Raw genomic sequence first — 27,637 nt, forward strand, 5'->3', positions numbered from 1 at the left:
CAATATCCTCACAGAACACTGATTCTGGTTAAAACTGATGATACATTTTTTACACTGCAGTTCACTCCTAATCACTGTTGGTACACATATGAGGACAAGTACTTTGTCTCCGGAAAATTCTATTTATCTTGTTAATTCTCCCCAGGCAAAATATATCTCCCAACATTGTCACCCCATAATCATTTTCTAAGCAATCAGCAGTGAGATAAATAATGAGGGAATTGACTTGTTACAGAAAATAAATCTTTATAGTCAGTATTTAAGGATTGTTTCCTGCACAAAAATTGGAATCTTATTATCTTCTTGAGGAATACAGAAACAGCACTTTTACCTCCTGGAAAAACAAGACAGAATTGCTTATGAATTCCTCTACATTTCTAATATTCTTTTTCTTATTTTACACACAAGGTAAAACCAAATCCCTCTTAATTTATAATGACAGTATCATTAGTTCAACTTAAAAAAACAAAAGCTTTGTTTTCAGGCCTTTCAGAGGTACTTCCAAACCCTTGGTATGGACACTTTCATTTCCTCTTATAAAGCTTTTATTCTACTATAAACTTGTCATATGGATAAAGACAGTTTTTAAGACCTAAACAAACAAAAGTAGTGCAGCTGGGCCCAGGAAATATTTTACCCTTTTACATTTGCTGTTCAGAGATATCAAGCGTTAGCGATTTTTTTCCTTTTTTTTTCCTAAAAATATTATTACTCTTTACATACCATATGCTGAAGAACTTTTCTCTTCCAGTTTTCCTTTTCTTTCCATTCTCACTGCACCTGCAAATTGAAGAAGAATATATGACATAAGCACGATGTCTGGCTGATGACCCACTTTCTTGTAAAAGTCATTAGACCGTAAGAAGTCCTAATGGTCCGTAACATAGAAGAAACATACAAACAATAAAATTATCTTTAGTGTCACTTTATGATTATTTTTATCGTCTAAAGCACTGGAAACAAAAAGTATTGTAGTTTACCAACTTCTGAATGCTTGTCCTTCTCAATCACGTTCTTTAATATTTTCTCCTTCAGACTCTCAGAACATTTCTCCTTTACGGGCACAGAGCACAGTATCTCTGTCCCTTCAGAGCTCACTGATGTGGATGACCTCTTTTTTTTACTATTCCCTTTGGATAACTTTAGACTATTGGTTAAAGGCATTTCCAGATGCAAGGCATGTACATGGGACGAGGGCGCTGAAAACAAGAAGACACATTTACTAGGCATTCATTCCGTAAGGATTGCAGCCAGATCCCTGAAATGTCAAATATTCGTAATAATATCATCACACTCAACACAGAATTCCTGCGTATGAATGCCTAGGTCTTAGTCTTACATACAAGACAATACATGCCACAGAAAGCTGCTTGGTTTGGGGATCTGTACTCACTTTTAATCTACTTGTACTGTTCAAAGTGTATTTGGCTGCTACTTTTAAGCCTTTTTATTTCCTTTTTGTTTCATTGTAATAGAAACCCACATCAACAGTGAGGGTTAAAGGTGCTGACATGGTCAATATTGTTACAATTAACATTCAATTTTGTGAACAGAGGAACTAAGCTCTGCTAACAATGTTTCTAGTGCCACCTATAAAATTTACACTTCTGCTTATTGCATTTTTAATTGATTTCAATAATACTTAAATCACTGTCTTTCATGTGTATATTTAATTCACATTTGAATTACAGACAAAAATAATGTGATAATTTGTCAGAATTCAGCATCATATACTGACAATTTTTATCTGCATTATTCAACAAAAGCTTATTTATATTTTTCAACCCTTACCTGATGCAAATAACATGGCAAAACGAAGCTCAAATTATCATTTCCATTGCTGATCTTTAGAATCAAATAGGAAAATGGGATTTTCAAATAAACTAGAATGGATGTTACTTCTAAAGAACATCGAGATTATTCAAAACTCTGTATTACTGCGTTCACTGATATTTTAAGAGCCTTAAGTTTCATTTAAATTCAATTAGCAAAGTCTATCTTCATCAGACCACGGAGGACATTTCAGGGCGATGCTGAGAACACACTGTAGGAAAACGCAGTTCTGGAAAGTTCTAAGGGGTTCAGGTTTTTCAGTGCCAGCTGCAAACACCTGGAGGCACCAGCCGCCTTCACTGTCTCTCAACAGAGAAGCCCAACAAAAAACACTGGTGGGTTAAAGCGCTGAACAACAACAAAGAAGTCGTGAAAAATACCTGCTAGTGGTCAAGATATTAAACAAGGAAAAAATACAAAGCTGATCTTTGTATTCCATGTGGATTTAGTTTGCTGGGATACTCAGCATCACCACAAAACACCATCCAAATTATTCCCTTCTTGGGTTTCCTAATTAATGTTTGTTCCTGTTACAGGACTGAATTGCTTTGCCATCTGTGGAGTGATGAGTATATTTTAGCACCTCAGCAAAAGGAAAAGAAGTGACGCTTGTCCACATCATCATGCTATCAACGTCTTGTCTCATTTCTAAAAAGAGCACAAAAGGATCACCCAAATGCACATAATTTGGTTAGGTCACTGCCATTTTGATGAAAAGATGTGAGACTATTCCATCCAAACAATCTCAAGAGGAATTTATTCTCAATATTAGATGAATTACTATTTCAACTTCATTATTCAGAAGAAACCCTGACCTCAGACGTGCTCTGATCCCGACAGCCACAACACAAGCTTCAGCATCTCAGTCATTTTCAACAGAATAACATCTGACAAAGTAATCACTTACTAACTGAATAACTGTTGGAGAGAACATTGATGATGGGTAGAAATCTGCTACAGTCACATCAATCTCAATGACAGAGCTCTCCAGACCGCCTTTCTACAGTAACCAAAAAAATTACTATTATGCCTGTGTACACCGCAATGTTATCCTTGGCTTTTAATTTTATTAATCAGAAATCATTCTAAATTGAGAATCCTAAATTCTCAAATCTTAAATACAGAGTTAGGGCTTGTAATTTCTAATTTCTAACTGTGCAATCACTATGCCTTACAAGTAACCACAAAATTAGACAAAGTAGACAATCACAGTCTGAGGGGCAAGTACAGCAAGGAAAAAAAAATATTAGTTTATAAAAAAGAATTCCTTTATGGAAATATTACCATATATTTTTTAACTGTTGCTTTTAATTGTAATTTTATTCCTGTTGAGGAGTCTCATCAGCCACCTCCCACACAGTGAAGCGTGGGAGCTCTGCATTAACACTGTGCAGAGAGAAAGATGCTCAGAGATCAGACTTGATCACGCACTCACTATGTCATTGTTCTAAGATCAATTTGATCACCAGAAGACTGATTTCAGATTAAAACAAATGCAAACTGAGGCAATTTTCAGTCTGCTTGACGACAGGTGGCCAGTGTCAGCCCTCTGGCCTGGCGCAGTGGCTCAGAACAGGAGGATGCTCCGATATTGGCTGTTAGTGGTGCAGCAAATTAAAATAAATTGTATTATGTGTGGCGACTTATTTTGCTGCATGATATTCTATTCCATGCCTTTTGATGCTTCAGCTTTCCTACTAATGGAAATATCAGCATTTGTATTAATATACAATTTAAATCATAATATGACCAGCATAATTCATGGTGCTATCATAATTAATTTTATGGTTTGAATTCCCAGTGCAGGGAGTGAATTCTACACCTAAATGCACTTTAAATATATATGACAGATTAATACCAGGTTCTGCACACAATGACCTCTTAGGAAAGATGAGGACATGAGAGGTTCTTGGTGCCGTCAACTAAGTACCCCAAGAACCAGCTGTGAACTTCAGGGCAGAGACGAGCAGGGCAGACATTGAAATTAGGGAGTAAACCTGACTGTCAAGAGATGTTTGGAGTAAAACAAACACCTCCAAAGTAACAAAACCTTTAGTTCACGAGAGTCTAGGTACCTCTTCAAAGCAGGGTAACCAATAATGCTGGCAGGAGTTTATTAAAAAGCAGCCAATCTAAATTTCTGAAAATTTGGTACATCAGCCATTTCTTATTCCCACTGCACTAAACTTATCAATAAAATGATGTCCAAGTATATTATGTTTTTTCTTGCAGCATAGATGCAAATTTTGCCCATACAGTTAACCTAATGTTACTCTACTAGCAAAACCATCTAGACTGAGCTGGAACAGGAAATAATAGCTAATAATAATATTGTTATATTACTACTATAAATATTACATTAATATCGTTATATTAGTAAACGTAACAATATTTTCTTTCAATTTAAAAACCCAGTTGCTTGCTGATATTTGCTCAATACATAACTGTTAAACTAACAAAATGGTGGAGAGTTATAGAAACCAAGAAAAATTGCCACGAGTTTAAAGAAAATTACAACTACAGAAAGATCTGAACTCCATGTAGGCCAAACTAGACAACTACAGTGTTGTGCATGTGTTCAGACTGATGGTGAATTTAAAGGCTAAGTGAGAAAAAGGCCAGTTATCTACATTTTAAGAAGTCTGACAATGGAAAGCAAGGATTCTTAGGTATGTGTGTACAATACCCAGTGACCACAAGCTTAGGCAAAGCAGAACCTCTGTGCAATAATTAACTCCTGTACAGCCCGTGGACTGAAGGAGTTGACCACAGGGCTCTTGTGTTGCCTTTATGGAACAAGTTGTTCATTTAGAAATGTGTCAATACTATGAGTTGCCATTTATGCTTCTGCACTTCAGTGCACCTCACCCCTCCCCTCTGCAACACACCAAATTAGTGCCTTTTGAATAAGCCATTAAAATGCACCATTTATCAACAATATCAAATTCTTTTTTCAGTTGACTCAACCGAGAGCTTCTATCAGAAGTGTAGACTTCCAAAGCCACAAACTGCATCTCTGGGTCTAAAACACTACAGCTCTTTTGCAGAAGTAATAGGCTGTTTCAAGCTAAATACTTTTGTTATCTCCACAATTTCTGAAACTACCTAGTTATCTACTTCAAGGACGATGAAGACGGCTTGCCATTGTTTGGACAGGTTCATTAGAAGAGGAATCATAGTGAAAAAGGGTGAATTCTACACATGCTCCTGAAGCATGGAAGAATTTGGTGTAATTATGTGTGCTTAAGTAATATGACTTGAGAACCTGTGCTATTTCAAAAGTAAAAAGATGCCTTCTGGGCAGAGAACTATTTAACGGTGTAAAGTAACTCCAGAGGTTTCAAATCCAAAATTAAAAGCTACATTTTTCTTTTTCTTCTCCTAAGAATGAGACAAACAAGTTTCACAAGTTAGAAGCCTGAGATGAACCCAAAAGACACATGAACTTCAGTTACAGAGTCCTAGAGATACTATTGACAGAGGCAGCTGACTCCAAAGCTTTCTAGGAAATCTCCGAATTAAAGATATCAAACTGCTTAGATTAGTCTTTCAGCCCACAAAGCTTATAGTGACCAAGTGGATGCTGGGGTGCTCATTTCAGAAAACTAACATTTGGAGAAAAAGTCAGTATAAAAACTCGATATAGAGTTCTATTGATTGCATGGAGGAAAACTATAATACATGAAAATTAGGAACAAAACAAAGTGACAAAATATGGCAAAAACCCAGAAGACAAACCCTGACAAATATATAACTCTTAAAACTCTTAGGATTACACAGGTCTAAAAAAAGCTCCACTAAAGTGTATCCTCCAGCATGGAATGCAAGTTGTTCCATCTTCCCCTTCTGAACTCAAGTATTAATAGTAATTCCAGAATGGTCTTCGCTGACACAAAGTGTGTGGACATGTCAAATATTTTTGAGTCATAAATAAAGGTGGCTATAAAGGAAACATTATTTCTTTAATTAGACTCAGCTGTGGCCAAGACCAAGCTCAATAAATGACCAAGTTTACTCATGGATGCTGAGTGTCTGAGTCCAAACCAGTCCCGTGACAGAAGTCAGCAAGAAAATAAACACTTGTCAGCATCACCAACTACACATTAAATGATCCAGAAAACATATCAGAAAATCCAGAAGTTAAATTACTAGTGACTGAAATGAGCTCTAATAAACAAGAAACAGATGGTAGCTGGAAGCTGTTGGGTTTCTTTTATGGTCTTGTTCTATGTGTGGGCAAATATACAGGTCCCAAAAGCACTTCTCTTAGGGGAAGAAGAGATAAAAGGACTTTTAGAGACATAATTTTCCCAGGAATCTGCGATTTGACTGATAAGCAACGTCTCATCGGCAAACCAAGACTGTCACCAGGTTTCCCTTGAGAAATTAAGCAATACTTTAAAAAAGTGGCAGCTGATTAGAAACTCCCATGGCCATTATTTTGACAAATTAGATTAAGAGATTAATAATTTCTTTTAAAGGATAATTAGTCATCTATTTTAATCTACACAATATTGATCCAAGAATCCTACCCAGCTTTCGCTACATCAGGTTCAATAGCTATGCTGCAATTCCACAGAACGATTACCTTGTGCTTTCGGGCGGGGGGAAAGTGTGGGCAGACATCCAAGAAGAGGCCGTATATACTGCACAAAATGCTTCACTGACCTACTGAACACTGCAGCTGTACTATCAGAATGCAAAATTATTTCCCCCCTCCACCTCAAACAAGACTAATTTACAGTTTGAATGCCATAATTAGATGCTTTAAGGTCACGCTGTCCTCCCTTACTATTGGTCACACTCACTGAAATCTTCCCCAGTAGTGTACATTAATTTGATGTTTTTTCCTCGGTAGCCAATTAAAAATAGTATGATACTCATGCACATAAGAGACTTATTTATGAAAAAAAGCATATGGACACCTAACATATCCTGGAAGAAAACAACCCACTTTCAGGGTCTGCAAATTACTATGTAAATCCTTCCTCAAATCTCTTAATTGCCTCTACCCGAGTGATTCACTTAAACCACAGTAGCCACTGTCACCCAGTGAGAGGCAGCACAGAGTTCCAGTATTGGGTTCTGTGCTAATTCTGGGAGCATGAACCAAGTCTATATAAGTTTTAGAGAATTTTTCAGGAGTATTTTCAAGTAACATTGTGTAGCAAGCAAATGACGACATCTCCAATGGAAAAAGAAGCAAAGGTAGAGGAATGTTGACTGCCTCTGAAAATGCTACCAAGTTTTAGAGCTAAAGCCACAATATAAGTGAGTACATGTAGATTTAGTACATATTAGTATGTTAGTAAACAACTTCACAAATTATATTTACAGATTCTAACTATTGTTAGAATTTTTGAAAGAAATATTGATTTTTATATTCCAAACTCTCAGATCTTCCTTAAAGTGTGTTAGGGGAAAGTGTTAATGCAGATCGAAGCCAGTGGATGACGAAGAATATGCAGATGGATGGACCCCAGGAAGAGCGCAGGTTTGTGGTTGTACAGAAAGAGAAAACAAGTATCCCCTCTTTCTGTGTAAGTAAATACATACAAAATTAAACCCTACAACTATAAGCCTAACTGGTTGTATACTAAATCTCTTTACCTGACGCTGTTGTAGCTACTCTTCCATCAATTACTGCTTTGGAAGAAAGATATGTAATCATCTGAATATCTTCCTTGTCTTTACTGGTATATTCATTACGGAAAGTGGATTCTGTGGATAATGGTGCTGTAACTTCGGAACTACAGCTTAAATCAAGAGGGAGACACGGTCCGTGCTTCTCAAGTGACATATGAGCAACAGCAGGTACTACATGAAAGAAAAAATGCAGTATTAAAACAGATAACAAGGTCCAACAAACAACAGTTTGGATTGCAGCATTACATAACATAGGAACAGCTTGAGCAACAGCAAGTCAAAACATCCCGTTTAGGTGAAAACCGTGAAAGGTCTAATTTTTATGATTCAATTTCTCTTGGGCAGTTCTTTATTAGATTAGGATACGTTACCCTCCAATTTTGATGACTGTTGGTTTTGACCACTGATGGAGAACACTTTTCCATCAGTAACTGAAGAGGGAGAAGAAACTTTTTCTACAGAATCATCAGGCAAGGAGCAAGTGGCTAAACGCTGTGATCTTCTTCTCCGTTGGCTATGTTTGTAGGATCTAGGGGAATTCACTGGCTGTGATGGACCTAAAAAGAGATCTTTCAATGTTCATGAAGCAGAGAGAGATACCATCATCTTACCGCAGTATTTGAGATCTAAAGAGGGGGAGTGCCTTAAATAGCTCTTATTTGCAAAGCTGGTAATTACAGCAGAACTGGTAAAAGTAATTAAAAACTGTCACTACCAGAAGCAAAAGGGTTATGCTCAAGATACGATTCTGCTATTTGCTTATTATACATTATTGGGGCACCTACTTTCTCACTGCTAAAGGCTGTTGTTTTAGGCAAACAGCGCGCTTTCAATAAGCAACCCCCCCCATATAACCCATGAGAATAGGCTACTTATAATGGAAGGGGGCAATAGGATTTAACAGGAAACAGAACAAATGATCACAGTTAAAAGATCTAAAAAGTCACAGATAGTGGTAACATAAAACTTAAAAATAATTGAAAGCAGTGGTTAATTTTATAATCCACTTCCTGTCTTCTGTTAACCTGATATCAATATTCCAAATGTATTTCAAATGCACGGCAGAGTAAGAAGGCTCAAGAACCTCATACTTAAAAAAAAGGAGAGGGGAAAATTGATATAGGTTAATATAGGCCTGATTCATTAAAAACAAAAAACCCATGCTCCCCTACACCTCTCGAATTGTACCTGGTTTCACAAACTTTTGACTTTGAAAAATATTTAAGCCATTACTACACTGTAAATCACTGTTGTCTCCTTTTCTTAAGCAGTTTTTAGAGTCAAAGATGTACAGATTTACAAGCAAAGACACAGCAAAATTTCCATTGAAGGTGGTAAAGACTCAAAGGCAAAGATTGAGAGACAGCACGAACACGATCTAAATCAATTTTTAAATAAGCTAATTTTTAAATATTCCTACAGAGAAGTCTAACTTAAACCAAAATACAAACATGTTAAAGGAAAACTACTTACCATTATTTTAAGGGTGGGAAGGCATATTACAATATAGATGACTGCTAATATTTTGTGGGGACAAAATACAATTTATACCCATATGTCCTGAATAAAAATTGCTGAATTTGCACCCCTCCCTCTCCCATTCATTTAAAGTTATCTGAGAGAAAAGACTAAAAGGAACTTATCTCCTAAGAGAAAATCTCAAGTCAAGGTTAAGGTGAACACACGATGCAGGTAGAGTCTTCCATCCACAATCACTATTCTAAAACTGAAACACAAATGTAGCTTTTCACTTATTGGGACCCACATTTATTGTAACTCTTGGCCTCATCATTTAATGTTCTTCAGGCAACAAAGAGCCTGACCCTAAACAACACTAAAAACCTAGTATCTCAAAAAATATAGAAATATTTTAATATTCAAAAAAAAATAGCATCTTCAAGGATGTAGCATAACCCTTTCCTCGTGCTTCTAATAACCAGTACTCTTGTTCTTTGCAAGTCAGTTACACATGGTAAGAAGCTGGACACCTATAGTGTTTTTCTGAGACAAAGAACTCATTTTTTTTTCATCTTTCTCCACCATAAATCTTGAACCCATCTTCTATTTCACATCCTATTTGGAGGATAGGTGAAGATATGCCCCAGCCAACAGGTACAGCACATCGGGCTGTGGAAGGTGGAATTTGTCAGAGAAGGAACACCCCAGGCATACAGCTTTTCTTTTTAATGAATCAGGCCCCTTCAGAAGAGAGGTTTGATTTTTTCCCTGTATCACTGTTAATACTCATGTGGAGATTTAAGCTGGAGGGAAAGCCAACCACTAAAAGCCACAACTCTACATATATAAATGTATTATTTCTGGTAGAGTAGTTCATATACCTTATTAATGTGACTTGACTTTTAAAATACTAAGCTACCCCTATTTCTCCCGCTTGGACTTTTTAGTTAAAGCAGATTCATTTTTAAAAGCAACAGCCATTTACAACCCCCAAAAATCTCTGTATATCGCTTATAAGTAATTACGGTATTTTTCTTAAAATGTCTGTGCTCACTAGTTTTATTTATCACAGAAGAAGGAAGCTGAGAGACCAGCGTCAAATCCTCGACTTGTATTAATTCTGGGGAAAGTGGTGATTTAGGGGCTTTTATACACCCAGAAGAATCTCCAGATTCTTGTTTGCATTTCTTGCTGCGAGCCTTTCCTGAAGACAAAGTTGAGGATAACAGTGCAGGTTTCTGAATGGTGGCAGAACTGCTAATATCAGCTTCATTTTTTTTCTGACTTTGTGGTTTAGGTGAAATCTCCTAAATAAATAATAAAAAATTGATACTTTTATTTCAGTTTCTTCGCTGTAGTTCTTGTATTCTATTTTGATCTTTTTAAAAGCAACTTTAGTATGCAAAACATTTTAAAGCAACATTTTCAGTACAAATGAAAACTATTTAAAACGCATCATATGAATTTCTTTTTTTAAAGGAGCACTACCAATTATTTTCAGTATTCAGAACACTCTTATTTCTTATTATTTGCAATACCTGCAAAAAGCCTGAAAGCAAAACATTTTTGGTGAATTTTTAAAATGGGAATAGAGGAAAGTCTTTTTAGTTTCCATCTCCAGGGCTGTGGATACTGTCTCAAAGTGTTATTTGTCACAAGCCAGAACAGATATGCTGATTTACAGTCAGAGAATATCTCTAAGTTGGAAGAGACTCATAAGGACCAGATTCCAACTCCCGGCTCCTCACGGGACTACCTGGAACTACAAATATGACTAAGAGCATCATCCAGACACTACTTGAACTCTTGCCAGGCTTTTGCACTGTTATATGCAAGAAACCCTCATTCAGGATTGTGGTTCTAAAAAAAGTTGCCAAAATTAAAAAGTTCCTCAGGAAAAATTAACATGAATTTCATTTTTAGAGAAGAACCTGAAAAAATTGATAATGCTCCTCTAAGGAATTGTCTGAAAACAATTAAAAGTTTCCAAATACTGAACACACTCTCACACAACCCTTTTTAGTGCTCGGAGTCTGGATTTCACATTATATGTTTGTGCAAACACATGAAGAAATCACAACTTCTAGCACCACAGGGCTAAATAGTTTGCTAATTGTTGGGGAAAAATGAGCAGATAAAGAGTTAAAACAGTTTTTGAAGACAAAAATAATTAAAAAAAAAAATCAACATATAATGCAGCTTTCCAATTTCATCTATTTTCATCCTTCTTAACACACATACTGAAGTATGATTTTTAGACAATTAGCATGCATTGACAGACATTAGCATTTTAGATTTGAAACTGGAAGGAATTCCTTCTCGCTTCACTGAATCAACTGTGCATGTGCTTGCCCAACAATGGCAAATGACAATATCTGAACACAGTTTCTTAAACCTGTCCCCTTTCTTGTCCCATTTGAATAACACACAACAATAGCATCTAATAAAGCCATAACTAAGAAAGTAGAAAGAGATTTCTAGAATGTGTGCACCACTTTATCCAAATTAAAAACGTCACATCTCTGATGATTTGAGGGTGTTGTGTTTTGTTATAAATTACAGTTTTCTTTTCCATTGGAACTTTCCATGTTCCAATGGAAAAAAAAAAGGGAAGGGGCAAATAAACAACAAGAAAGTGCACATTCTATGTTTGTAAAGGGCACCCCTGAATGGTACATGAAGCTGGAAGTACCATGTAATGAGCTGGTGCAAAACATCCCATTCAGCAGACATCAGTTCTACCTTGAATAACTCAATTACACATGTACTGAGTGCAGTTTATTCATTGTAATAAAATATTCCATCAACTGTCGAGTATACCTATGCTGGTTATGAGAGGCATTACCAGAAATTAATTAGAGTCGTAACTTGTAAATAAACAATTTTATTGTTCATCTTCACAGATGTGAAAGACATTACTACAGCATCCATTACTTTCAAATTACAAAGTAATTTAAACAAGATTTAAAAAATTAAATTAATATTTTGATAAGGTGCTTAACCTCTTAACAGGACAAATTAACATTAAAAACCTTAATGAATTAATGTTATTCATCTAATCAGGTCTTGGTCAAAGGAAATATAAACACAACATACCCTAATACAGTTAAATAAACTATTTTCTCTGCAACTAATAGTCTGAGGTGTTGGGTTTAAGACAACCGTAAACTAAAAATATATAAATATAAATAAAATAAACTTCCATCAACAAAGTCAGTTTTCGGCTATTGGCCTGAATACTTTTACTATGTTTTGTACTACATTATTAAAAAAAACCTACAAGATATTTCACCCATTCAATTTTACAGCACTAGCAGACAAACCCTCTAAGGAATGTCAGCTTTGCTATTGAAAAAAAAGTTGGGAAGGTTTATAACTCGGCCATTTTAATTCGGGCAGAAACTCGGGGAAAAAGGCTTGAAGCTCAAAAATTTTCCTCCCCACAGTTAATCAATTACATGTTTGTGAGGTTTCTGATTTTAGTTGGAAGCGAGGGAACAGGACAATTTGGGATCTTAGATGCCTCTTTAAAGGAGCATAACTAGTATTTCTAAAAATGAGGTTTTTCAGACCATTAGCATGTAAACAATGACAGAGACATCTTTTTTTAATAGCTAATCAAGAAAACAGAAACAGCCGAGTTACTGATTCCAAGAAGTAACAAAAAGGTTTTAGTAAATATGCACCGTAGTTTATACTGTTGCATACACAGTCTATGTAAACCACAAAGTCCCATTCGCCTGAATGGGATCCTGCATGATAAGATTTACATTGTAATGATTCTTCCAAAAACAACATGCTGTAAGCCATTTCACAGTTTTTTGCACATTGAAAATATCACACCGTCACCGTAGCAATGAAATCATAGCATCTTTCATATGCAAAAATTTGAGAAATGGAATGTCATGTCAATACATTGTAAACCTTTATGCAAAATATCGGTCAATGCATTGACACCGTAGGGGCTCAGGTCGCCGTTACAGTGACAGCATTAGAAACAGAAGATCACGCTCCATTGACAAGACTCGCATCCAATGCGGCGTCAATGGAAAAACCACAGCAATGCAATTATATATCAGCTCTAAAGAACCAGTACAACCAAAATATCAAATCAAGTTTGGGGTAGGGACTGTTCATAGAGTGTGCCGGGGCTTAAGAACAGAAGTGCTCTTTTAAGAATTGCGGCAGCAAGGTTGTTTTATTCAAAATGCTGCTGTTGAAGAAGAATGAAAACGAATACAAAAAAGCTGTATTAAAAGTACATTAAGGCTCTGATTTAAATCACTGGAAAACAAAGATGTCCTGAATCAAGACTACTGTTCATCCTTAGCTTGCTTAATCGTGCTCAGGCATTCAGCCCTTTTAGTAAGCAAGATAATGCACAATTCCGAGACAAGCAATGCCTGAATACAAGGAACAAGCCAAAGATAAAATGGCAGCTTTCAGGTCCTGCAAATATGCAGGTTTAAAAATCAGATCCTTAACATTATTTAAAAGTTTCTTTTTTGTATTTATTAAAATACATGCCCTTGCAAAATGTATGGCTCATTGAGCAGTTCAGAAAACACATACAAGCCTACAACACCAAATTCTTACAATATAAAAGAAACTTCTTTTAAAAAAAATTCTACTTGACGTCAAAAACCATTTTTCAAACACCAATTAAATTTGTGTAAGGGCCTTTTCCTAATCCAGTCATGGTCTCAGCTACAAAACTGGACCTTGGGACACTGGTCTCCTCACATTTGTTGCACAGAGACTTCATCTTTCTTGGTTTTCTGTTAGTTTTCTAACACAAAAGCTCATTACTGAAATTTGAGTCAACACTGTGTTTAAAGACAATTAAATTCCATATTTCTGGCTCTGCCAGAAACGTAAACGTAAAATCAATTTTCAGTTCCCTATTATATCTGAAGGGGTAAATTCTAAAGGTTGTAGGTACTACATTTCCATGGCACACTCCAGTAGGAACCTTGCAAAAGAATCAAACTCTACCATTTCATACCTGCTCCAGGACTGGAGCTGTTTCTTTGTTGCCTTCCTTTTTTTCAGCACCATCCGCAACAACAGCTTTGGATGCCAATAAACCTTAGGAGAAAAATTGCAGATATTTTTTAGTTAGAAGCAGCTTGAAACAAGAATTTGTGGAAAACAAAGCAAAACAGTGAGACAAGTATGAACTGCTTATATCTACAATAAATCAAAAAATAGCATGGTCAGCAGGACAAGGGCAGTGATCCTTCCCCTGTACTCTGCATTGGTGAGGCCACACCTGGAGTATTGTGTTCAGTTCTGGGCCCCTCAGTTCAGGAAAGAGATTGGAAGCGCTGGAGCGGGTCCAGAGAAGAGCAACAAGACTGGTGAAGGGACTTGAACACAAGGCCTATGGGGAGAGGCTGAGGGAGCTGGGCTTGTTTAGTCTGGAGAAGAGGAGGCTTAGGGGTGACCTCAGCACTCTCTAGAACTACCTGAAGGGAAGTTCTAGCCAGGTGGGGATTGGTCTCTTCTCCCAGGCAGTCAGCAATAGGACAAGGGGGCATGGGCTTCAACTCTGCCAGGGGAAATTTAGGCTGGATATTAGAAAGAAATTCTTTATAGAGAGAGTGCTCAGGCATTGGAATGGCTGCCCAGGGAGGTGATGGACTCACCAGCCCTGGAGGTTTTTAAACTGAGATTGGACATGGCACTTAGTGCCATAATCTAGTTAATGGACTGGAGTTGGACCAAGGATGGGACTTGATGATCTCTGAGGTCTTTTCCAACCCAGTTGATTCTGTGTGAAAATTCTCTCTGGAACAGCTCTACACAAAGCTGAACACTCAAAATTACAAGAAACAAAAAGTTAAAGGACTTTCCTAAGATGGAGCCCCTTCTCAAGAGCTGCCTCTCTGGCACTTGCATTAACAAGGTAAAAATCAAATTATCAATTGTAAAATAATGCCTCACCATCCTTTTAAAGCGCAATCGCTAGGGCTTTAAAACCAAGCCTGTGAGAGATCAAAATTATCTACAAAACTTTTCTATCTTTCCCCTTTCCAGTCTTTAGGAAACTCCCATCGCAATTTGTGTTACTACTTCTAACTCTAACACACGCAAACCTTTCTTAGAATAGAACAAGGGATTTAATTTCCAAATAAAAGTTCTCAGCAGTGGAGCTCCCAAATTACTTCAATAACAAGACCATAATGGGAGAAAATACAGCAGAATATGTCTCCCCATTCATTAACTTTTATACAATACTACTACTACAATAAAATCTATAAAATTCAGGGAAACATAAATATGTGAAAGTTTCTAATTTGCTAAGCATATAGCAATAGTTTCAGTTCTGCTTCCCACAATAACTTCAGTTACCTAAGTATGCAGAGAAAGAAAGTTCCATGCCATAAACCAAATCAGAACTGAAAAACCTTGAAAAACACAAATCTGAATAAAAGTTACTATTATAATTCCTGGCAATGTCAGTATTGGGGTGGAGACTTTAAGTCCTCAAAAATAATTTGAGCTGACAGATCCACAGGAAATTTGTATTGTGTTCCATGAAAAATCAGATATGCTCAAAACTAATTTACAGTGCACAGTGACTAAGGAATTATAAATTAGAGAAGCCTGGGCTCTCAGTAAGTGTTTAGGACATTAAAAACAAAAGCTAGTGTGGTAATTTGCTAGACAGCTATTCACAGTTCAGCATTCCACAATGAGTACTCTTTATGTTAGATTAAGTTATGTTTTGAGTACTGGAAAGTAGTTCTGATTTAAATAAGCTTTTCTAGAACACCATGTCCATACCAATACAAATAAAATCATCAGGTAAGATTTTAATTCTGTACCAGACTTCATAAAAGATTTAGTTTTCACAGACCTTATTTAGATGTGACTCAAATTATCCTGTTTAAATCTAGTTGCAAAATTAGCAAGGTATTTCATACTAACGATCATACAACTACAATGAAAAGTATAATTTTTCAAAATTAAGAGGAGTTTTAAATACCAAACAACAAGCTACAGTCTATAGGGGTCTACAGTCTTCAGGGTTCTACAAACCCCAGGCTGCCCAGAGAAGCTGTGGATGCTCCATCCCTGGAAGTGTCCAAGACCAGGGTGGACAGCACTTTGAGCAACCTGGTCTAGTGGAAGGTGTCCTGGCCCACGGCAGCAGGGTTGGAACTAGATCATCTTTAAGGTTCATCCCAACCCAAAGCATTCTATGATTTTTCTTTCTAGCTAGATGAGCGGTGTTGAGAAAGTAAAGCCACGAAATGAACCTAGACTTTGTCAGATCTGTGAATATATAACTCGTATTTCCTTCCTCTCTACACCATTAGGTATTTTTCAAACCGAAGACCATGCCTGTAGAAAGACAGAACTTCTCCACAAACTACTACAGCAGCAGGACTAGAGGATCACCACCCTGTCACCTAACAAATAAAAAGCATAGCAAACCAGAAGTGGTTTGTTCTGTAAACTCGCTGCAGATGTTATCTGTTCTTTTAGGTATCAAGACTACAGCAGGAGATGTGGAAGCAACCATCCCAACAGAGGCAAAAAGGGATTGGAAGAAAATATTAATATGCGCTTAGCAGGAGACATCCTTCACCTCTGGGAAACATCATTTCCCCCAGTGGTAGCAGCAGAAGGAAAAGGAGCAAAAGCAGCAGCTTTATTTTACTGAATGGTGAGTAAAGATCACCAGTCGCAGCTGTGGCCCTTGTGGCAGACAAGGAGAACCTTCTGCAACAACGACTGAATGCTGAATTGAAACCCAGAAAACAGTTCCTTTCAGCCAGCCTTCTACCACCACATTATTTGCTCCATTTCCCCAACACAGCCATAAGACGCTTGGTAAACGAATGTTTTCCTAACGGCTACAATGCCTTGATTCTTTTGAAGCCATTCTGATGGGTAAATCAGCACAACTCCCAGTCTTCTTTCAAATCTAAAAGCTCACGCGGGAGACACAAACCACAATTGACAAGTATTTGGAGCATAAAAAAAAAAACCAAACATGTAGCAAGAGAACGTATTGTCATCATCGGTTACATTTTCAAAATATTCCAATATATGGAACAATAATAAACCTACTAGAGTATGAGTCTCAGAAGTGTGTTAATTTGAGAATAGTTACAGAAAGTAACTACCAAATATGACAAATTTCAGCATGCAATCAAAGGATTAATTCACTTTCATTGAAAGGTAACACATTCTAGCTGAGTATGCTCTTATGGACAGACACAGACACTGCTTTCAGAATGATAAAAAAGTCAATGGCTGCAACATGACGATTCTCACAACGTTCCTTAGGAAGGATCTATTCACAAGCACAGAAAAATATAATTTCTAGAGCTACAATTATTTCAGCTGGATTTAGTATCTTCTGCTGCTAAATGCTGTTGGGAAGAAGTAACAGGGCACTGAAAATACGTATCACTGGTATATATATATATCACTTCCACTGCTCATGTCAGCAGTTTAATTGGGACTTAACTGAGCGTGCATGTGGGATGGACAAAGGAGGGTAGAAATGAGGTTGATAAATTGGGCATCTGTTAACTAAACTCAGTACTAAATCAGAAGCCATCCTGGAAAGTAAATCCTGGAGGCAAAAGATGGGTTCTTCCAAAAACTGCTTCCTGCATAGCGTGTTCGTACTGGTCCATTTCATTTATTTTCTCCTTTATGTTGAAGCACTGATAGACTGAAATGGAGCCAAACTTATCCAAAAACATTCTTCATTGCTGATCTACAAAAGGCTGGATTAGCTAAAACAAGTCCGAAAAAAACCTCATAATGCAGTTTAGTAAATCAAGTTACTTGTTTCTGTAAGAGAAAAATAAGACTTTCTATATGAATGACCATATACAAAAACCCCTCTTATCTGTAGCACAGAAAAGTTTGCCAGACTTCACACAATATATTACTAGAATAATGAGTGGAACTCATTTCGATCTTACCATCTGTCCAAGGGCCCCTCTTTTACGGGGGGGACTTCATAGCATTTTTTCATTGAGATTTTGAAATGCAACTGTATTTTCCCAGTACAGGTAAAAAGATATTACCTCATCCTAAATACTCCTACATTTATACAGTCCTGAATTTACATTCGGCCCTCTGAAGGCAACCACAAGGCTGATGTGCCCCCCACCATGAAAATTAGTTTGACACCCCTGCTTAGACACTGAAAATAGAAATGTTTCAGATCTTCATTGCTTTGATTTGTAGCTAGGCTTGTATATTTTTAAATGACATATTTTAAACTCTTTTCGGCAACAGTATTACTTTATGACAAACTATGAAAAACCATTTAGTTTTTCCACAGCTAACAGAAGCTTTATTTACAGTGGTGATACGTAACCCACGACCATATTGAGACCTTGTACAAACCCCTAATACACCCAATAACAGAGAAAACTGTGAAGCTGGAGTTAAAACTTAAGAAAATCATCAGTTCAGGGTGGCTGCCTTCTCAAAACAACAGAAAGTCCTGATCAAGTCTGAGACCATTCTCTGATTTTATGAACAAGGTGGATTTTATTACCATCACTAGATTCCAAACAAGTAAAAAAGACTGTAGTGAATATCTGCCTCATGAATGTGCTTCTACAAGTCCACTTTAGTACCTTATATGTGAGCACATATATTTCACTAGATTAAAAAGGAAAAGAAGTCAACAACAAAAAAAGTATTTTACCAGTGATCTTGTTAAGACGAGCTCTCTTTGCCTGAAATGAGTTGCCTAGATTACTTTTCCTCTTGTGCGATAATGTGCTCTCAGCCTGCACAAAGGCCATCTTTGGAACATCCACTACAGGAAATCCTACTATTAAACAGAGAAGAAATCTAATAAACTCACATTACATAAATACGTAACAACAGGCAACATACCTAAACATTTTAGAATTGCTATTGGAATAATGCAGTAAAGAAATTTTAAAATTCTATTAAAAATGAGAAAAACACATTCTGAAGATGTGGAATTACACATTGAAGCATTACAAGCAGATTACCTCAAAATTTATAACTTTTACTCAATATCATGAGAAATGCAGTATTAAAGACTTCAAATGAACAAATTCTTATCAATCCAGAATTATTTTCAAACATCCCTGAACAAGGATATACCATCCATATTGTAATTTATTTTTCTCTTAGAAGAGGATCAGGGATTATCTCACAGGTAACAGAAGATGCAGGAACATGAACCAAAGCATACAATAAAATAACTTTAAAAACCCCTATGTTCTGCTCTTGTTAGTGCTAGTTAGAAGTTTTGCATGAGGACTACATGCTGACCCAAATAGATATAAACTGTTTCTGAACTGATTAATGTTATCGTAACAGTTACCATAATACCAAATGAGACATATTCCTCTAGAAATATTATGGCAGTTATTACAAAATTAACAGCAGGTAGTCTACTCCAACACTAAAGAAAAACATGTTTTATCTATTACAGAACTTAGTTTTTTACCAAATGTGTCACTAGATGTAGGCTCTTCTTCCTTCTTTTGGACTTCCTGCATGATTGCAGAGGTTGAGGTTTCTTCCTTTTTTGAAGGAACTTTTAGCCATTTTCTGTCCTCTTTATCTTTATTGCTGTTTGCGCTGGTTCTGGGTTTACTTCCTGCTTTGTTCTTGGCTGCTGCAGCAGCAGCAGCTTTGACCAAAGCTATCCAATCCTCCAAAAAGGAAAAAATGGTAAGTAAGTACTAAAAAGTGCCTGTGACTCAATTAGAAAATACTTATAAACCCAGTGAAACTTCATCTACAAACGTTCGAGAGCAGTTGAATTTATTTTTATGGCTACTACTCAAAGAATAGTAAAATGAGTTTCCCAAATTGCCTAAATAAATTTGAAGTATTATCAGTATGCCACATAGATTAAAAAAAGAAAAAGCGTTCAAAAATCACTGTGTATAGAATTCTGACTGCACACGTTCCCTGTTACCTATTTTCTGTGTCATAACTTTAGAAACCCAGGAGCTCCCAAACCCAGAACACTGACTATTTTTTTCCTTACCCTTCTGGCTGTGAAATACATTGTTTCCATTGTTGCTCAAATGTAACTATTATTCAAAACTACAATCATTCAAAGCATGGTCCAGCCAACTGCATGATTGGGCAGAGTTCTTCCTGAATTAAACTGATAAAGCGGGGAAAACTCTTATATACGTGTTTCCAAAGTAACAACAGATAGCGCTCTTTTCGTGTTACGTATTACAGGTTTCATTCGATAATTTCATTCAAGAGCTCTATAACATGACTGAATTTCACAATGTGCATTTAAGGTAATAAAAGTGCCATTTTGGATAATGGCTTATTTGACCATACAGAAACATCTAAGGAGTGAACCACAGAACATACAGCTCATTTAATCTATTTTTGGCATGTGTAGGAGGTCTAGTCACCCTATAACTCAACAGAACTAAATATTTGCAGGGATGAGCCAAGCTCTTTCCACTAGCTTGGAGTGATTGGGCTCCTCTCTTACATCTCCTGAGTGTCAGGGATCAACTGACTGCAAAAATTTTAACTTGACCCTTTTCACTCAACTATTTCTTCAAATTTGGTATAACATCAGGGTATATATTTTTTCCACAGAAAAGTTACATGACATAAAAACCAACAGCAATGTTCAGCCTCCACCAGTAAGACTTAAGCATCTGAATGTTGTGAACGATAATTAATTTATTAGATGACAATTTGGCTACAACAGTATTTGCAGATTTGTACTATCACATATAAAAAAGGTATGTTAAAGATTATTTTTGTCTGGTTTCTAAGTGCTTTACAAATAGTATTTTCTTCCCCAACTGCAGACAGACTTTATTTTATTCTGGACTGTTTGTTCATCATTATGTTCTAAATGGTACTTCAAGTATCTTGATTTTATATATCTCATTTCAATGCCACTTTTTCCCCATACACTCTGTATTGTAAGTGGTTCCAATTTCTGTTCTACTGAGGGCTTCTTTGCCTTCTTTGATCTATGAGAAAAGCATAACACAAAATACGAAGCATTACTATCCCTCATGTTATGCTTTCCCTTTTCCATAGCACAGTATTTTCAAATCACTGCTTTACATAGGTCATGTTTCTACTTTGCATCAAGCTACATACTTAGAAACACCAACAGTTTCGATTACGCTAAGATAAAGTGTTCCATGTCCAAACTGTCAATGCAAGATGCAAACACTCCGTTTAGCCAGGAGCAGCAAAGTTTGGAAGCGCTTTAATGATTCTTATGCAACAAGCAACTACCAAGGCCATTTGGTGACGTGCCGGCCGCAAGGAGCGTGTCTAACTGCCAGCTGCATAGTCAATCAAAAACACACATACCTCTTTTTTGGCCAGCCAAAACGAGCACACACATTAGCTCCAGTCCTTCCAGAGCCTTGCCCATCCAGCGGGACAAAAAAAGGATTGAGCTATTTGTGCTTGGGAGGAGTTAGGAGACCTGAGAGCAGAAGTCTTACACTGTACCCTGGCCAAGGGATGAAGAGGATCAGTAACACAGCTGGAGCTCAGATATTACGGCAGAAGTGGGAAGCAAAAGCAGCGCAGCCCACACCAAAACTTCTAAACAGTGTTTTACTTTTCAGGCAAGCTTAAGTACCCCAGGTTCAGAAGCTTTCAGAAGATATTGAGCTTCAAGGACCACACTGAACTAACTACCCTGTTCTAACAGCAGCTGTTCTGGTGAAACATGAAAGGGTTTTTTTGTTTGCATATTCTTTCATTGTTTGGTTACTTTCCTTAAAACATGGAGCTTACAAAAGTAGCAGGACACATATAACAGTGAAGCAAACACAGGTCAAACATTCAAAAGCCAGAGCAGAGAGGCATTAATTATGGTGACAGTTATACTTTTATTCTAGATTAACATGTACATTTAAACTCAATAAACAGCACCCTAAGCGGAGGAGTGGAGGTTATCACAAGAGGTCACTTCCAACCTCAACTATTTTGTGATTCTGAATTGGCCAGAAACTCTGTGGGTTCATTTTTATTTTGGCTCCAGAGTAAACACATTGGCACTGAAGTGACACAGGTAATTCCTGCTTTTTAACCTTAAACTCCTGCTGAGTGACTGCACAGCTCTTGATGTGTGAGAGCTGTTTAGCATCTACGATGCTAAGGTGACTATATTTCTTCTGAAGATCACAGAACTTCTCCTTCAAAAAGTGACATTTGTGCCTTTTTCAGAGTTTTTAGAGAAATTTTATTTTAAAAAATGGGAGAATAATAGTGGGAGCATAAAGCACAATGAATTCTGAAATCTGTCTCAGGGTCATTGTAAGATATCTGCTCTTGTCAACCATAACAGCAGAACACTAAATATCATCGATATCATAGAAACCAGTCACAAATCTTTAATACCAGGACTTTTCCCCAGAGCATTCAATATACACAAAACCGAGTGCCCAGATATGAACACATTAGAAATTAACAAAGTAAAAGCAAAACCCTCCTAATATAAGTCCTCCTTCCTTCGCCCTGTTGTCCTGGTGTTGTCCCTCTTTTGGCTGTGGTTTTACAACTCTACATCTGTTACTCTGCACCATCCAGCCTGATTTCCCACTTCTCACAGTATCTTACCACAGTGAGTTTCTCATTTGCACATATAACTTTTAAAAAAAACAAAAAAAAAACCAAGAAAAAGTGTGTTTCCTTCCTTTTTATTCTTACTAAAAATCATTTTTCAAGTAAGCTGAGAAAACTGACAGGAGAGAAGTAATGGGACACTGTAGTTAAAAGACAAAACGTTATCACTACTGAGGAAAACTGTCATTATACTAATTAGATTCACTAAATCAAAGCAAAAGAAATTGCACAATCAAGAAATACGTTAGTAGAAATTACCCAGCAACCTTACACATGAAATGGTTAAAACACTTGTATTCTAAAATACTCTTTTGCATAGCCTTAGACCTGCAACAGTGGGAAGGCAAAACGAGAATAATTTCTAAAATCCAACCCTCACGTCAACAGCAGAATTCACACACACATTGTTCTCCCTTTACCTGTCTACAACCACCACCTTTTTGCTTCTCTACAGTACTAAGATTCAGCTGTTTTTCCTCTCCTGGCACATTACAGCTCCCACACATTCACACATACACACACAAAACATCATCAAGCTATTGACTGGCTGATTCCACATCAAGCCTGGATTCCTCATCCTCACCTTTCGATTCTAAACCATCTGTCCCACCTACGTCTTGGCTCACATTGTCTCCTGTCACATCTTTTTTCCTCTGTCCCAATCATAAATCCATGTTTTGTCCTCAGCTTCCTCTTCCTGTGTGCCAAGTCCCCTCCCTCTCCTTCAAAACCCTCCTCAAAACTCACTTCTTTTGGTTCGATTTCCGTCACTAATCTCAGCTCCGGCGCTATCTGCTCCCTCTCGCGCGCCTAATTACATCGAAGATAAAACAAAAAACATGAAACAGAAAAAGTAAGTTATCCAGATACTTCATATGTGCTCTCATAAGGGCAGTCTATATATCCCCATCTGTTTTTATTTTTGCTCTGTACTACATTAGCCACATTTCTGTGTGATTTCAATTAATTTGCACATATCTGCAGAGCAACCTAACCTGTAGTCTCATTGCATTGAACCACACACATATTTTCCACTCTTTATAAATGTTACCTTTCCACCCTCTCAGCTGAGTCTTATTAAAACACTTCTGCTGCAACTCAAAAATAGCTTGAGTGTTACACTGTTTACAATCTCATCCTTTAAGACACACTAAGCTCAAATCAAAATTATTAACTAGTTTGTATCTCTCTCCATGTCATTCCAATTCTGCGTGCTTAGCACACACCTCCCCAACAGATTTTACATGTGTTAAATTGGCTAATACGTTATGACTTAAGCTTACATTCATCTATAAAAGTGTGTGTTTTTCTTTGGAGATAGACAAAAAAAGTCATAAGTTTAAACTAAGAATGAAGTGTTGTATCTGCCAAGTTCATGGTTTTTCAAATCAAATTAGTCTTGGCAATTTTTTTAAGCTTCACATGTTTTTTAGTAAATATTTTCTAATGAAATAGATAATGCAAAAGAAAGCATCCATTTGAGTTCTAGGCTCAGTTTCAGATAATTGATTTTCAAACCAAATCTAAGATCACATTTTTATTCTTAAATACCACAACAATATTTTGAAAAACAAACATTTTAGCATAGCATACTGATGTAGATGTTGCAAAAAAAAAAGTATCTTTGCCTTTGAAAGCTACAGAACTTCATGCCTATCTCTAATTTTGCAAAAAAGAAATGCTACGACTAATATCAATTAGCGTAACAAAGTGTAATTGGTGTTGTTCTTGCTGCAAGACAACTTAAAAAAATCTAAATCCACCTCAGAGTGTAAATTGGGTCCCCTTATTCTTTCTCAATACTTAATTGAAGCCACCTCCATTCAGCCCCGAGATACACAAGACCAACACCGTAACTCTCAACTACTGAGAAAAATTAGAAATAACAGATGAGCAGGACGGCCACCAAGCATGTCTGGACATCAAAATGGTTGCTAAGAAATGGATTTACTGTTGTTGTTTTTTATAACCTGAAAAATGCTCAAGATTAGTCAGAACATAGCTCCCTAGAAAAAACACAGGACAGAGTAAGGGATTTCTTCACTTTGTCACAGAAGGGATATTTTAGTTCAGTCACACCCACATTACCCAAGTTTTCCTTTTTACAAAGTAAAATTAAATACTGTAGCTTCCTAACTTATAGACATACTGACAGTATTGTTTGAAATATTATATACTGCTTCAACAGAGTTATGGCTGCATCAAGAAGCCAGTGTTAGCGTGACTATAGATTTCTGTTTAATCTCTTTAAGGAAACGTGGTTGAAATAATGGAAGTGTTGCCTGCACAAAGTTCCAATGTTCACTGCATAGATGATCAATCCCAGCACACAGGTACCTGTAACCTGGAGGTCAGGAGAGAGAAATGTTTTCAAGCCAATTTGCTTATCCAGCTGCCCTTGTCATCATATTACAACAGTAATTACAAAATACCTGAATTCTGTTTCCCACAATAGAAGGATTATTCTGAGGAAAACTGAGTACAAGAGCAGTTTTCTCACATTTCTTGTTTCCGAGCCAGTGAAGTCATTTCTCATTAACTATGAGAACACAGTTACCAGGCAAGGTAAATGCGATGGTATTCCCATTGAAAGCATGTAATAGCTTTCAATGTTGCAAGTAATCATAGCTTAGTGACAAAATGATGTTCTCTACTTCACAGCCTCCCTCAACTTCTCCTCAGCATCTTTTCTTTAACAGAAACTGGATATGATCAGACAGAAAGAAATATTTATCTGTCAGAATCCCCAAAAGTTCTGATAAAGGGGAGAAAATCCCCATAGAACACTTATGTTAATAAGAGCATGTGGGCAAAAAGCTACCACAGTAGCAAACAAAAGAGATGAGGTGGAGAGGAAAAAAAAAATAAGACTACCAACAAGCTAAAGCTTTTTCCTGAATGGACACCAGAGGAAAAGGTCTCTGGATGACCCTGATTTTGAGAACTCTGCAAGACAAAATTCTGGGAACAGGTTAGTCGGCAATGGAGTGTACGGCAGCCAAGCATTTCAGATCGAGACAGGACGACTTGAGCAGCACGCTCTGGGGCATCATCCATAAAACTGGTGAAGCAAGGCAGTGCAGGACCTAGAATGAAGACTGTAATCTAAAACTAGTTGTGTGAGATGACATTGTTACTATCTCACGAGACAAAAAAACAAAACAAAAAAAACAACAAACAAAAAAACCAACAGAGACAATCCCATATAACAACCTAAGAGATATATCAAGTATTCTTACCTGCCCTTTTGCATCCTCTGGCATAGATTTGATATGCATCCTCTTAAGACATCGAATAACACCATCATAGAACTGTACTGTGAACGTTCCTAGAAAAGGATTGATGTAATCACTATGAGTAGTGATGAGTAAAAACAAAACACACCTTGTTATTATGAAAGCTTTAGCAAAACATTTTGCAGGCTTTATGAATAAAGTAACTGGGTGTTACCTACAGTCAGGATGAAGAATTTTAAGAAAAATAAGAGAGCCTCAATGAAACCCTGATTTGATATTGTTGCTCTCTGTCCACTTGGACAATTTCAAGCATATTTAAGCTAATGTGTCACTTTTGCTCATAATTCATTAAAACAAGTAATATTTGCAGTTGTCACAATAGGGAAACAATTCAATTCACAAACAAATCCTCATTTGCTTTAAACCACAGTAGAAACTTCTACTTATGTTCATTAGAGACATCACCCCATCGTGAAGCGTTGCATCAACTTTAAAAAGATCTACAATTCCTAAAACAATTACAAAAACTTAAATACATCATTAGCCCAAATCAACAACAGTATAAAATATTTGTAATGCTGTGCACAGGATATTCTTCTCATAATAAAGAAATAGTAAGCGTTTTGTCTTCCAAGAGAAATTCTAATTTTCTAATTTCACACACTATTAAATTTTATAGAATAGAAACATTTTCACTTAATAGTGAGGAAAACTTTATAGACATGTTATTTTTTTTTAAGCAGACTACAGCTACAGCATAGTATATGCAAAAAGTCTGTACCAACGGACCATACATGAATACATACCCTCTTTATTAATTGCTTCAATCTTTGCAGGGTAATATCGACAGTCTGTCCAACGAGCTAGGACTTCTTCTCCAGGCTTAAAATCCTATTTCATACAAATTAAGTCATTAATACTTTAATCATTTAGATCTTTTCCTAAAAAGAATTAAACATTACGTGCTGGAGAGATTTAACATAAGAAAACAAGTAGAATAGTTTACAGAAAAAAATTAGTCAAAGACAAAATAAATGTGCCACTTACAACAAATTCTTCATCATCTTTCAGCCCTTCTTTCCTTAATGCTGGTCGCTCCAAAGGTCGCAACCTATTGCTGTCCCAGTAAATCCACTCATCGTAGCGATGACTCCAACGTTCAAAATGGACCAACATCTTCCCCTCTTCATAATCTATCTTCTCAATACGAGATGGATACCTTGAATGATAAACGTAAACTGATAAATCTCAAAGCTTTCTCAAAGTGGTTGGTGCTTGATGGTTTGGGGTTTTTTTGCATACAACAGTGCTTACATGGCAATTCAGAAAGTTATATTAACAACTTGTGCTGCAAAAACTACAAGCCTGAAAAAGATGAAGTTACTAAATTGATAAGATGTTTAGTTTGAGAGTTATCTATACATCACATGTCATCACCCTCATCCTAGTCAGATGATTATACAAATTTAAACCTCAAACCCCCAGATGAGAACTGCCTGAAACTGGCATTTGAAGTCTGTGCTTATGAGTTCTAAAAAACTGTGTTTTGTCTAGAGCAAAATTCTGTAAGAGTTTGTTTGCTTGAGGGTGGAAAGGATATAAAATAGTTGTAGGAGTACATACATTACTGTTTCATCAAATTATACCATCTATTCCAGAAAATCACAAGCAATCAATAAAACCAGAAGTCAGAGCATTCTTACTTAATCTAAGCTGCTTACTATTTTATAGATCAGCTTCCATTATTTCACTGCCATTAAATTTGATTCGTAGTAATTATTTTTTAGCAGTCATCTCTCCATAACTCCAATGCACTAAATAAATATGTCAGTCTTAATTAAAATTCAGATTTTACTCTCAGT

The 27,637-nt window shown here is 36.6% G+C and overlaps 1 protein-coding gene across 1 annotated transcript in view; it reads right to left on the bottom strand.

The window, feature by feature from the left end:
- PHF20L1 (PHD finger protein 20 like 1) overlaps positions 1-27,637 on the bottom strand; it is a 57,247-nt gene that overhangs the window by 20,955 nt on the left and 8,655 nt on the right. The window contains exons 3-14 of the mRNA XM_080339626.1: positions 26,823-26,994; positions 26,582-26,666; positions 25,779-25,867; positions 23,287-23,349; positions 19,406-19,613; positions 18,626-18,754; positions 13,943-14,025; positions 9,992-10,244; positions 7,851-8,036; positions 7,444-7,650; positions 981-1,199; positions 724-780 (exon numbers count right to left, since the gene is read on the bottom strand). Of these exons, the coding sequence (XP_080195752.1) occupies positions 724-780; positions 981-1,199; positions 7,444-7,650; positions 7,851-8,036; positions 9,992-10,244; positions 13,943-14,025; positions 18,626-18,754; positions 19,406-19,613; positions 23,287-23,349; positions 25,779-25,867; positions 26,582-26,666; positions 26,823-26,994 (1,751 nt within the window). The remainder of the gene's footprint in view (positions 1-723; positions 781-980; positions 1,200-7,443; positions 7,651-7,850; positions 8,037-9,991; positions 10,245-13,942; positions 14,026-18,625; positions 18,755-19,405; positions 19,614-23,286; positions 23,350-25,778; positions 25,868-26,581; positions 26,667-26,822; positions 26,995-27,637) is intronic.

This window comes from Nesoenas mayeri, assembly GCF_963082525.1.
Source record: "Nesoenas mayeri genome assembly, chromosome: 2".
NCBI lineage: Eukaryota > Metazoa > Chordata > Aves > Columbiformes > Columbidae > Nesoenas > Nesoenas mayeri.